A 13125-nucleotide genomic window follows, 5' to 3' on the forward strand; every position below is an offset into this window, starting at 1 on the left:
TGATTTTTATAACTTGTTACAATTTATTATATTTTCAATTTCCAATAAAGATTAATTACAATGTGTTATTATATTTTAATTATTTTATTATTAGTTTAAATTTGCATTCATACTAACAAAATAATTTTGAATTTTTGATGCTATTTAAACAAACATAAATTAATAACTCTATAGTTTTTTTTAATATCATACTTCTTAAAATTATTAATTTGTAAACAGTATTTGACACAATTTAAAATCTGGATTTCTACAAAATCTGGAAAATAGATTGATTGAGAAACTCATACTAGTTATAAAATATCAACTCATGACTCTTTATTACAAAAGAAAAGACTGGTGACTAACAAAACTTATTTGTGTGTCATCTCGATCCCACACTACAAATTCTCACAATTTCTCTTTTGTTATTAGTAAGGACTAATGAGATGTTATTTAACGAGGCTGGATCGGTGAAGGTGGAGGGTGGTCTCTGCATAGCGACTGACATAGGCAGTAACGTTTGATCTTACGTAACATGTAGATGTTGTCACAAGTGCAATTAAAATAATTAATCTTAGGCTTAGGATTTGTCGACATATACTTCGCACAAAGTTTCGGTCCATCAACTTTGCAGTTTCCTTCGATATCTTCGAATCTTGTACAAAATTTATCTGGTTCAACCTCTTCTAATAATTTTATATCAACCACGTACACAAAAAAAAAGAATATTAACTGGTGGTCAAAAATATCTAGATAAAAAATTGCAGTGCAACATTTGCGACTTGTGACAAAAACATAATCGAAAGGAAATGAATATAGTATACCTTTATGTTTTTTACCATCACTAATTACGAGAAAGATGAGAAGACAAAAAAATATACACCAAGTAGCAGATCTCATGGTTAAGGATGGAAATGGTGATCTAAACAATCTTTTACAAAGAACACAATAACTTGTGTCTCTCTTGTGACAAGTATTTGTTTTCTACGCAAACACACTCGTGAGAAATATACTTAAAACACAGTTAAAAATAGATAATCCTATCTTTAGAACCTTATACTTTGGCTACAACTGGATACATGTATTTTGAAATAGAATTGTGTGGAATGAGTCGTTTATGAAGATTCTACAAAAATGTTACTATTTGAGATAAATTTAAAATAAAATGTAAAGAATGGAATGAAATATATAGAAAGTAATGGAATGTAGTTAAAAAAATATTCAGAAACAAAAAATCTCTTGAATGTAAAGAATGAAAAATAAATAAAAGTCTTATATTAATTAAAGGTTTTTATTAAATTTAAACTAAATCTATTTTTATTCTACTACATTTCTGCAAATAACTACCATTCATGTTATGTAGACACTTATATTTCTATTCCTTTTATTTTTGTAATTGCTACTATTCCATTTATTTGTATTACATTTGTTTTAATTCATCCTACTCCTCATATTCATCCATTTGTGTAATTCAACGTGTTGGGATAAACTAATTCCACGGGATCAAATTTTATTTTAGTTAATTTCTTCTTGGAAAATTCATTTGTTTATTTTCCATATATTTTTATGTGTATGTAGTATGTACCATTGTCAATATGTTTTAAAGAAAAATGATTGAACATCGTTTATATCCCTTTGTCAATAAAAGATGATGATAAAAAAAAAGAAGGATGAGGTAAGGTTACACATTGTTCAAGAAATATATAATCAAAACTACAACATACTTATAGTTCACGGTGAAAGCTAGAGAACACAAGCAGTGTTCTTTGGACGATGTGTAACCTTACCTCATTATTCTTTGAGCCTTTTGGGTGCAATGGCAGGAGCCTGTGTAGATGCTAGAGTTTAAGTTGAATATGAAAACTTCTCATATAATCATGTTAATATATTGATATAGACTGAAGAGTGAAGATACATCGAAAGGTAACGACACAAAGTACATAGATACCAAGATACATTACTGCACTGTAAACGTTTTGGATACATGTGGGTTACACTTGTACATAGCTCGTTGAACGATGGACAAACAATGCTTTTTCCTCTCTCTCTTAGATGAACAAAACATATGACAAACAAAAACAGATGAGAATCAACATCTCGTCTCTTTACTTCTATAACTTCTCTGTCCGAATGCATCTCAAATCTTTGTCAAAAGTAAAGAGTTTCCCTGGCGACAATGTGGAAGCCACAGAGTTTCCTCTGTACACTATTCTGGTAGACACACTCTGCTCCGACGAAAGACCAAACTCCACAAGGTTCCCTTCCGTCCACCTTATGTTCACTGTCACACCGCCACGTGCCCTCAGCCCTTTCACATAACCGTTAGGCCATTTATCCGCCGGAAGTGCCGGGAGTAAGTACAGATCCTTCGTCGTGCTCTGCACTAACATTTCAGCTACAGCTGCTGAGAATCTGACCAAGACAAAAAAAAGAATCATGTATAAGTATAGATCAGTCACTGAACTGTTTTTAGTTTTAGTGTTTGTAATATACTGTCCTGACTTACCCAAAGTTGGCATCGATCTGGAAGGGCGGGTGAGCTGTGAACAAGTTAGTATAGAGTCCTCCTTCATAGTTACGTTCATTTAACGGATCCACCAGATCAAAAATATGAGTAACCAATCGATACGCGTGCTCACTATTGTGAAGCCTTGCCCACAAGGCAGCTTTCCAAGTGGTTGACCACCCTGGTCCTTCCTCTCCTGCATCAATCAGTTCAATATTGTTACTTATTGCTCCAACCACATCAATGAATGTGAATGGGAAAGAAGAAAAAAATTAACACAAACCTCTTTTCTTAAGTGATACTTCCACAGCTTTAGCAAGTTCAGGAGACTTCTCAAGTGTGATTGAGTGACCAGGGAACAGACCAAAGAGATGTGAAACGTGTCTATGATGCACCTCAGGGTCCTCAAAGTCCTCTGCCCATTCCATTATAGAACCGTCCTTTGATAGTCTAGTGGGTGGAAGGTTTCCTTGTGCAGCAATTACTTTTCCTATAAGAGTATCATTCGTTTTCCCCAAAACCTGTTTGATAAAAAAAACATAAGAAAGCGTTAGCTTCAGTATCAATGAGAATATGATGGCCTTTCGTTATTTTTTTGTTGCTATATACCTCTGATGCGGAAACAATAGCAGAGAAGACTTCTTTTACAATGGCAATGTCCATGGTTGATGAGTAGCTAACGCTGGCGGGTTTGCCATCTGGAGATGTGAACATATGCTCAGGGGATGTGGATGGGTTGGTCTGAAGGTATCCGTCTTTGCCTTTGATTAGCCAGTCCAAGAGAAACGATGTACATCCTTCCAACAATGGATATCCTTTCTTTTTAAGAAATTCCTAGAAAATTGAATAAACAAGTTAGAGATTGCAACATAGAGTCTGGTTAAGGAAACTGAATCTGAAATCAGTAAAAAACTGATAGGAACTTACCTTGTCCATAGTGTATGTATAATGCTCCCATGCATGAGTGCAGAGCCAAGCTCCACCCATTGGCCAGAGAGCCCACACTGCCTCACCTCTATCCGGTGAAGTTTTCGCCCATATGTCTGATACTTGATGTGCCACCCAACCACTTGCTCCGTAGTTCACCTTTATGCCACAATAATATGATCATTAGACTGATGACTCTACTGATATATAACACAAATACATCATATCTAAGGCAGATATTGATTGATCTTGATACATTCAACACGTTTCACACATTGATGTCGACAATGTAACTTACTTGTGCTGTCTTGCGGCCATTGATAGCTAAAGCAGACATGTAATCAAACAAAGGTTCTTGGCATTCCATGATATTAGCAGGAAGAGAATGCCAATAGTTCATCTGGAGATTAATGTTCAGATGAGGAGCACCACTGCACCATACCACATAAGGAGTTAGTGAGTCACACATCAAGTGAAGAGAAACGATGAAAGAAGAGGGAAAAGAAAAACGCACTCCCACGGCGGCTGAATGTCCCTATTCCATATCCCCTGCAAGTTAGCCACCTGAGTTCCAGGCCTCGAAGAAGATATAAGAAGGTACCGACCGTACTGGAACAAAAGCTCCACCAACGAAGGATCCTCATCCTTTCTAAACGATCTCACCCTTTCAGCAGTTGAAGCTGCTTCTGTTTTATTACCACCACCTGAGAGTTGCAGAGAGACTCGGTTGAAAAGCTTCTGATAATCTCCCAAATGACGACCGTAAAGATCAGAGTAGGAGTATCTCTGAACCGAGCTGATTCTGTCAACGCATTCCTTAGAGGGGTCTCTCTTGGAATCAACCGGCATGGTAAACGGACCGTCGAAGTTAGACGCAGCCGTCAGAACCAGAACCGCCCAGTCTGCTTTCTCAACGCTTAGTTTCTTGCCGCCCAAGGAAGACACAGAGCCGCCACTGCTTACTCTCACTTCTAGAGCGGCAGCGAACTGCAAACCTTTGTGATCATCGTAAGGTATATTCGTGGCGTTGATGCTTTTGCTCAAGTTCACGGGGAGACGCTTGGGGCGGCAGCTTCCTTGCATCAGAATCTGGTTCCCTTTAGTCTCCGAGTGATGGTGCAAGTCGCTGTCGAAAGATGCTTTGAAAGAGAGTGACCCCGGTTTGCTTGAAGAGATCTTGAGTACGATCACTTGATCCGGATGAGAAGCGAAGAACTCTCTTGAGAACTCCACAGCGCCGACAGAGTAGCTTACTTTAGCTAGTGCTGTTTCCAAATCGAGTTCACGGCGGTAAGATGCTTGAGTGTACTTACGGTGGGAACTGTCAAACTGTAGATTCAAATCTCCCACTAGCTGATAAACCTGTAAGAGGGAAACCAAACCAAGAACAAATGGTTCGTTCTTTAATCTTTACACATGCAAAGAAAAAATCAAGAACTTTGACTATTGTGTCAGAGGTCCCCAGTTCGAGTGACAGCTGGAATGAAACTAATATTACATGTTGTGGTTTCGAGCGGTGAACCTCTTTAGTATTGAAAAAAAAAATTCAAGAAGTCAAGAAAAGAAAACATACATCAGAAGGATGGCCTGATAATTTGACAGCTTCTGAAGTAGCTTCAGGGTATTTTCTTTCATCAACAAGCTTCCTAACTTGAGCTAATGCTTCTGGAGCATTCGGGTTTGTGTAATCAGCTGGTACTCCAGTCCAAATCGTGTCCTCTGCCAAATCAATACCAATTGAAATTTTAGAACTTTAGATCCACAACTGTTAAAAGAACACAACAGAGCAGCAAAAACAAGAATCAGTAATGTCTTTTTGAGCAAAAGTGTTGTCTTTTATGCATTTTAAAATATTCCTTAAAGAAAAATCGTTTTGTTTAGACCCGACTAAGCGGGCACATAAATCAATTTTTGAACACTGATTTTACTACATAAAGTCAAATAAGAGATTCAGTTTCATTAAGGTGGTTATGATCTGAGACTGAGACTATGTCCCAAAGCATAATCCCATGTTCTGTCATGTCAATAAATGGTTCCGAGAAACACGAGTCATCTGACATAGCAGAGACTGCAGAGCTTCATTTATTACCAACATCCACAGAATATATAATAACACAAATAAAGACTTGCACACAACACAACAATGAAGAGATGAATGGGAGGAAATCAAACGGCGGCGTTTTAGTTTCTAAAACAAATAAAAACGACGTCGTTTTACACTTACCATTGATGTTGAGAGTCTCGGAGGAGACGCCTCCCCAGATCGTAGCTCCGAGACGGCCATTGCCGATGGGAATGGCGTCAGTCCAGTTCCGAGAAGGACCAGCAAACGTCAGCTTCAGAGGCCTCGAGAGATCGTGGCCGTCCATCAATGTTCTCCCCGATGAACGCCGCACAGGATTCCTCCCTCCCTCGCAACATGTTATTGTGATACACAGAATGAGCAGAAGAGAGGTGAAATGGACGAAGAAGCTCGACTTCTCCGCCATTGCTACTACTGCTTCGAGAGAGAGGAGAGTTGCTTTCACTCGTGAAGATATAGAGAGAGAGAGAGAGAGGTCTGGTCCTGAAGTAGATATAGAGCACTGTCCGTCCTCGAGAAGTGGATGTCAATTATTCAACGCGTTTTTTTCTATCCATTTAATTATTCAACTTTGTTAAAATTATTTATTATACTAAAACCGAATTTCATAGGAAAATCTAATCATTTAAAAAAATACTTCTTTATTTTTATCAGCAAAATACTTCTTCAAAATTAAAATAATCTTTTTAGAAGATATATTCACGTAGAGTTGAAGCAAAGCAAAATAAAGTAGAGTTATTTCAATTATTAACGTGTTTTGTAACCTTATTATTAGCATGTTCATCTTTTTTGGGTGTGAATGTTGAGTGGCAGATTCATAAAATATACTGTAAACATATTTTTTGAATATGTTAAGAAGTTCAAGAATGGATTTTATTTTTTTAATAAAATACTTATTTTATAGTTCATACGATGCTAGTAGTTAATGTAAAGTGGATAGAGTAATAACGAACCAAAATTTGAAGGCCATTTATTTTAGTAATGATTTCAATCCAAATAGCGAGACCACAGATGCAGATAAAGAATGGAACGTGTTGGAATGTACCAAATAAGTCCATAACTAGGATCCAAGAACTGAGTTTGTCCAATGCATATCAATCCAATTCTGGAGTAAATAACGAGGATGACGAACATAAAACTAGCTCAGACGATTATTTGTAACCATGCTACTAATTACGAATGATAGGACCAAATTAACCAACCACAATTTGAGCGTTTTAATATTTTTTAAACCACCGACTTTCCTTTTTCTGATTAATTTATTATCTAAGAACATAATAGTAGTTTTTTATCTCTCTCTCTTTTGTACTAAGATGTTCAATATGTTTATAGTAGCGCACAATCGTTTCTTTACATAGAAGAAAAAAAGATACAAGAAGATCTTATAGCCTTTGACCAAAAAAAAATAAAAAGAAGATCTTATAGCTATCTCATCTAAGACGTAAATTACGATGATGTATTGGTTGTCGAAGATATTGATCACATGTGGTAATATGATTTTGTTTAGTGGTATTAAATTAAATTAAACAAACACGTCTCTTTCATGTTTCAATACACAAATGCTTAGGATGATTCACTACATGAAAAAAAAAGCATCTACCGTGAGATTAGAGAACAACTTTTAGCTAAAAGATTTGAAAGAATAACATTTTTTAATCGGTAACTAAAATCTAACCCAACCTATATTTACCATGGATGCAGTATGCATTATTTCCAAGTGATTATTTTTAATATCTCAATATGATTAAAAGACATTATGATTTTATTTTTTAGTAAGGTTTCGTAGTAAAGGATATTCAGGTTTCAAGGGTCTAGAATTGTATATAGTGATCTAATAAGGCGTTCGATCAAAATTTATTATTTATATATATGTTCTCGTGATAGATAAATTAAAACAAAGCAAAAAGGTCGGTCTAGTCTTGTACATTGGTTACGTTGTCTTTATCAAGATATAGAACAGAGGCACATGACTTTTTCGAAGCTTGTTCTTTTGCAACTTGTGGTATTGGCATGTTGTTGGGCTTTACAATTTGTTTAGAGATTTGGTTGTTAATGTCTCTGCTCCAGCTGTTTTCCGAAATTGCCACACGGTTAACGAGATAAATTTAATGAGTCTTATCAAGCTGCTTCATGTAAAAGACATATCTTCAGATTATTGACGCTGTCACCGAAGTATTATTGTTTATGCCTATACCAGTTTCGTCATCTCAAATGCAAGATTGATTTGCTGAATATTTTCTCCCCATTTTTAAGGGATAACCGAACATGCCTACGGCATAATGCAATCATCGGACAGTAGAGTCTGTTAGAGAAAACTCGATGTGATATTATTTCACAGTTACGAAAATCTCATATAAAATATACTATTAAATAAGATATTCTGATGTAATTTTTCATGAGTTTGAAATCCACAATTAAATATAAATATTAGATAGGGTTTACATTTTACGTTTGATTTAAATCTCTTTATTGGAAATACTCGTTAAACTATAGGATATCAACATGTACACCAATGTACCATTTTAAGAAGGCAAAAAACATTACACTTTCTATTATACATGAAGACAACCTTCTATGTTCCATATATATTTTGAGAATACTTACGTTTTGATAATTTTAGTACTTATCATAAAATAAGTATTATATATATTCATATATCATAAATACCCTACAAGTTGCCTGCACTCTTCCTAGACCTAAAATTTGTGGTATATTAGAAATTTGATGATAAATTTAAAAACGAAAAATAAATGTTGTATTTTCCCTATAAGGAAACTTATACTCCCATCTATTTTTTAAAGTGTCATTTTGACATTTTTTTGTTTTACAAAAATATCATTTTAGAATTCCAATGCAAATTATATTTTTTCAGTTTAATATTAATTACAAACTACATTGATTTTATAAATAATTTTATTTATTTTAAATGCTATTGGTCAAATAAATGTATTTAAAAAATATATATATGGATTTCAATAATTTTCTCAATTTTTGTGAAAAACTGTCAAAGTGACAAATGGAGATATATGTATAGAATAAGTACACAAAATGTTTCATTATACTAAGTTCAAGAGACGAAGCAACAGTGCAACACCAGAAAATGAAGAAAAACTTCTAATGAGAGCATTTAAGTACGCGATGAACTCCAGTCCACACGTTTCTATTTTGGTTATTTAAATGATAACGATGAAAAAAATCACTAACCATCCAGTCTATCCTTAATCATATGTCGATCTCAACTGGATATTTGTGGAGACAATCTTCCCAAGGATTATTAGCAGAAGGCTTAACGTTACGAAGAGCCACCCAAACAGAACTATTGCATTTAAACCCTGACCCCAATGCAATCTGCCAAATCCTATCTCCTTTCTTCATCCTCCCTTTAGCTTCAGTGTAAGCCAACTCGTACCAAATAGAGCTCGACGAGGTATTACCAAACCTGTGTAATGTCATTCTCGAGGCTTCCACATGTAGCGGAGATAGATGAAGATTCTTCTCAAGCTCATCTATAAGCGCTCTACCACCCGCATGGATGCAAAAATGCTCGAAAGCTAGCTTGAAATCTGGCATGTAATGCTTGATCTTGGGGTTGAAAAACTTCTTTCTAACGAACGTTACAAAGAAGCGAAGCTTCTCACGTATGGGAAGAACAAGTGGACCCAAAGTTGCGATATTAATCTTTAGGGTTCTTGCAGCTACCATAGGTAGATCCTTTGACAAGGAAACTCCTACTAAACCATCTTCATCATCTTCTTGTAAAGCACATCCGTACGACCGGTCATCTGACCCGGTATGGACCCTAACCGTGTGTACAAGCTTGTATTTAGCGCGTTTTCGGTCTTTAGACATGTTGGAAAGCAAAACCGCAGCCCCACCCACCCGGAACAAACAGTTTGTAACCAACATTGATTTGTTGTTACCTAAGTACAAGTTCTGAGTGATGTTCTCGGTGCTGACCACTAGAGCATAAGTGTTTCTATGAACTTGTAACAAACTCTTAGCGACATCTATAGCTATAACGCCAGCACTACACCCCATCCCACCAAGATTCAAGCTCTTTATATTATCCCTAAGTTTATACTTGTTAACAATAATAGTAGCTAACGAAGGAGTTGGATTGAAAGTGCTAGAGTTCACCACTAAGATACCTATATCACTCGGGCTAATACCAGTGTTGCGGAGAACATTATCGACCGCTCCTAGTATAACGTCCGTAGTCTCTTTACGTGACCCGGCCATCGTTTGCTCTAGCGGCAAGCAATGTAGACCTTCCGGTATGTAAGTCTCTTGGCCTAGACCGGACCGTTCTAGAATCTTCTCGACGAAGTCCATCAAGTAATCGTGCTCGCCTGTCTTCGCCCACATGCCTTGCTCGCGTATGACTCTTACGTGGCTCATGATCTTCTTGACGCTGACTTTTAGATGAGACGGTGGGAGGTAGCAGCTGAAGTCAACTAGGTAAACGGGTTTGGGCCGGTTCATAATGTAAAGCGTCCAACCGAGAATGAGAGAGATGGTGAACATGGTTAGGGAAGTGAAGTTTTTTTCTAGGTAGAGGTAAAAGCTATGGAGATCTTGTGTGGAGAGACGAGAAGCTTTCATGGCTATAGCAACCATTAATAGGATGAAACAGAGCTTTGTTAAAGAATACATTTTAGTGATATATATATATATATGATATATCGCCTGTTTTGTCTTTAAACTCTTTGGTGTGGTCTCTGTTCGTTCTGACTTGTATTACATTTATAGAGGTTGATTGAGTAAAGAGAGAGGACAATAATATGAAAGAGAGGTAGGGAGACAGTTTGCATGCAGTTAATGTAAAATATATAAATAAGAGACATGTTAATTTTTTTCTTCTGGTAGTGTTTTGTTTGGATAACGACTTAAGCCGACAATCCGATTCAAACGTTTTCATATAGTTTATGTAGTAGTCTTGCTAGAAAATTGGATTTCTCCAGGCTCGGTTTTGTCTCATTTGGTAAGCAAGTATGCATTATTGATGTTAACCTGTCTACATTCTGGCCTATCTATTTATTAAAAAGTCAATTAGTTATAGGCGTAATTTGTCAATGATTAATTGAATCACACATTGCTAATTATAAAGATATTGAATTTTAACCTTCATATCTTATGATAATTAGAAACATAAGAAAAAAAACAAGAGGTGAATTTTATCTAGAAATTTGTAGGCCATTTGCATTGTTTAGTATAAAAGAGTCATTAAAGAATCATAAGATCGTGTTTCAAAAAAAAAAAAAAAAACAATCATAAGATCAATGTTAACACTAATATGGAGTCAAATTTAAACTCCGATACCAACCCCAAGAAAGGAGGAAGGATAAAAAGCTTACACAAACCAAGAAAGTCACCTAGCTGGAAAACAAAGGCTCAGGTTCTGAATGGAAAGGCATGATAAGTGCAGTTATTTCGCAATACATTCACCATTTACGTTCTTTGTTTGCAAAAACAGTTTAACCGGGAGATTTGCATGTAGTTCAATATTTTTATTTTTTTGTGGAAAAAACATGAGATCTGCATGGTGGTGTTGATATGCTTTTTTTTTTCTTTTTGATAATAAATAATTTTGTTACAAACACTTAACTTAAAAATATATTTATCTGATTTTATAAAAGATGTACAATAATTAGCTCAAACTATATAGTTTACACTAATAATGTTTGTGTTTTTTTTTTAAATTATAAGCATGATGTTCAATCGCCGACAAAGCACAACATTTTCAAAAGAAGAAGATATAAATCTTTCTATATAAATATCAACAAGGGTAAGTAGTTAATATTTTTTTGTTTTAAAATAGTTAATATATAGGTAAATGATCAAAATTTTGTAAATCTATTGAGAGAAGACAATTTTAAATGAAATCTTAACCGAGAACGTGTATTTATTGAGTTGTTCGATCAAATAATTTTCAGGACTAATTACCGTTTCAAATATCTTACACCCACTGGTAGAAAGTTTCCCAGTGGAAAATTTAACCAAAAGTTCAATATTAGTGTAAGCTACCGGTTCTCTCAAAAAAGTATTGATCACCTAAAAAGAAAATAAAAGAAGTATAAGTATCTTATAAAACATTTACAGGCATTTCGGCCAATCTTATAATATCTAAGATACTTGTTTAGATATTTAGGTGTAATTTTTATTGTTTTAATATATAATTTATAGTTTTGAACTGATTTTATCATTCATAAGTTATAATAAATTATTTGATTGGTTTGATCTGCTTCTCTCTTGCGTGATCCGCTTGATCTGCATTTATTCTGCTTGATCTACATGATATGTTTGATATGTCTCGCTTGAACTGCTTTTACCTTGGAAGTCTTCGAGTATGAATGGGGAGGGGAGGAGAGAGGCAGATCATATGGATTGCAGGAGAACTGCATTTTAACTCCCATTCACCATTTTTTGTTTTAAAATTTGTTTAGCAGGAGATCTGGATGCAGATCAGATTTTTTTGTCTTTTTCTGAAAAAAGACAGATCTCACACATGCAGTTTTGTCTACTAGTATTTGGTGGTGGTTCACTCTTTTTTTCTTTCTTTTAACTAATAAATGATTTATTACAAAGTAATAATATATTTAATATTCTTATATAAAAACACATTTTCATTCTATTTAACTTACAACTTTTACAATACAAAATTTTTTGTTATAACATTTATCTAAATGTAACCTAAAAGTAAGAAATTTATTTTAAAACTACTTTAATTAGCTGATCTCCTACCTTTTTATTTTTTTAAAACTACTTTAACCTATAAGTAAGAAATTTATGTATGTTAAAATTAATGAAGCTTTCTTAGATATCACAGTTATTACACTTAATTTGCTATCCAATAATTATGATTACCATTTTAATATGTTTATAGTTAGGTATCAATCTATTGTATTTTGACTTTTATTTTTAACTTTTATATACTTCAATCTAATTAAATAATATATATATATATATATATATATCATATTTATGTACTGAATAAACAATGTATATATATATATATATATAATTGTAAATTATTTTAATTCTAAAATATTTTAATGGATACAATAACTAATTTGTAGAATAATAATTATGAAAGAATAAATAACTTTTTAATTTTTTCTAAATAATTTTCAATTAAACTTGAATTTTTTTATAAATAATTGTGTATGTAAGCACTTAATATGATAAAAAATAAAAATTTGTAGTATATACATGTATTGTCTTTATATCTTTGGGTTTTGGATTTTAATATTTTTTATTATTTAAATATAATCTATTTATTTGAATCGTTTTTAATATTCAAAAGTGTATCTCTCTCGTTTGATATGCATCTCTCTTCCGCAAAATCTTCTTAATCTGTCTGCATGATTTGTTTGATCTGCATCTTTCCTGCATTATCTGTTTGATCTGCATCTCTCCTGCAAGATCCGCTTGATCTGCACTTGTCCCGCTTGATCTGCATGATCCGCTTAATCTGTACCGCTTAAACTGATTTTACCATTCGGAACCTTAGTTAGGTGCAACCTAAGACTAGGATTCTTACCGAACAATATGGAAGCCTGTATTCCTATTAAAAAGTCAAATATATATGGATGGATACACTATGCTAGTCTTGTAGTAAGTCCACTCTCAA

The 13125-nt window shown here is 34.3% G+C and overlaps 2 protein-coding genes across 2 annotated transcripts; both read right to left on the reverse strand.

Moving 5' to 3' along the window:
• Positions 1–1920: 1920 nt before the first annotated feature.
• Positions 1921–5990, reverse strand: LOC106396165 (alpha-L-fucosidase 2). Its single transcript, XM_048779194.1, has 9 exons — positions 5637–5990; positions 4986–5131; positions 3927–4774; positions 3711–3843; positions 3413–3571; positions 3095–3319; positions 2769–3006; positions 2486–2681; positions 1921–2391 (listed from the first exon to the last, which is right to left on the reverse strand). The coding sequence occupies exons 1-9, from the start codon at positions 5899–5901 to the stop codon at positions 2091–2093; spliced, it is 2511 nt and encodes an 836-aa protein (XP_048635151.1). The 5' UTR covers positions 5902–5990; the 3' UTR covers positions 1921–2090.
• A 2536-nt stretch (positions 5991–8526) lies between these two features.
• LOC106395059 (3-ketoacyl-CoA synthase 16-like) lies at positions 8527–10220 on the reverse strand. The gene has a single exon (XM_013835589.3). It carries the CDS (start codon positions 10146–10148, stop codon positions 8718–8720), a length of 1431 nt encoding a protein of 476 aa, XP_013691043.1. The 5' UTR covers positions 10149–10220; the 3' UTR covers positions 8527–8717.
• Positions 10221–13125: the final 2905 nt, after the last annotated feature.

Source organism: Brassica napus, chromosome A1, assembly GCF_020379485.1.
Source record: "Brassica napus cultivar Da-Ae chromosome A1, Da-Ae, whole genome shotgun sequence".
Taxonomy (NCBI): domain Eukaryota; kingdom Viridiplantae; phylum Streptophyta; class Magnoliopsida; order Brassicales; family Brassicaceae; genus Brassica; species Brassica napus.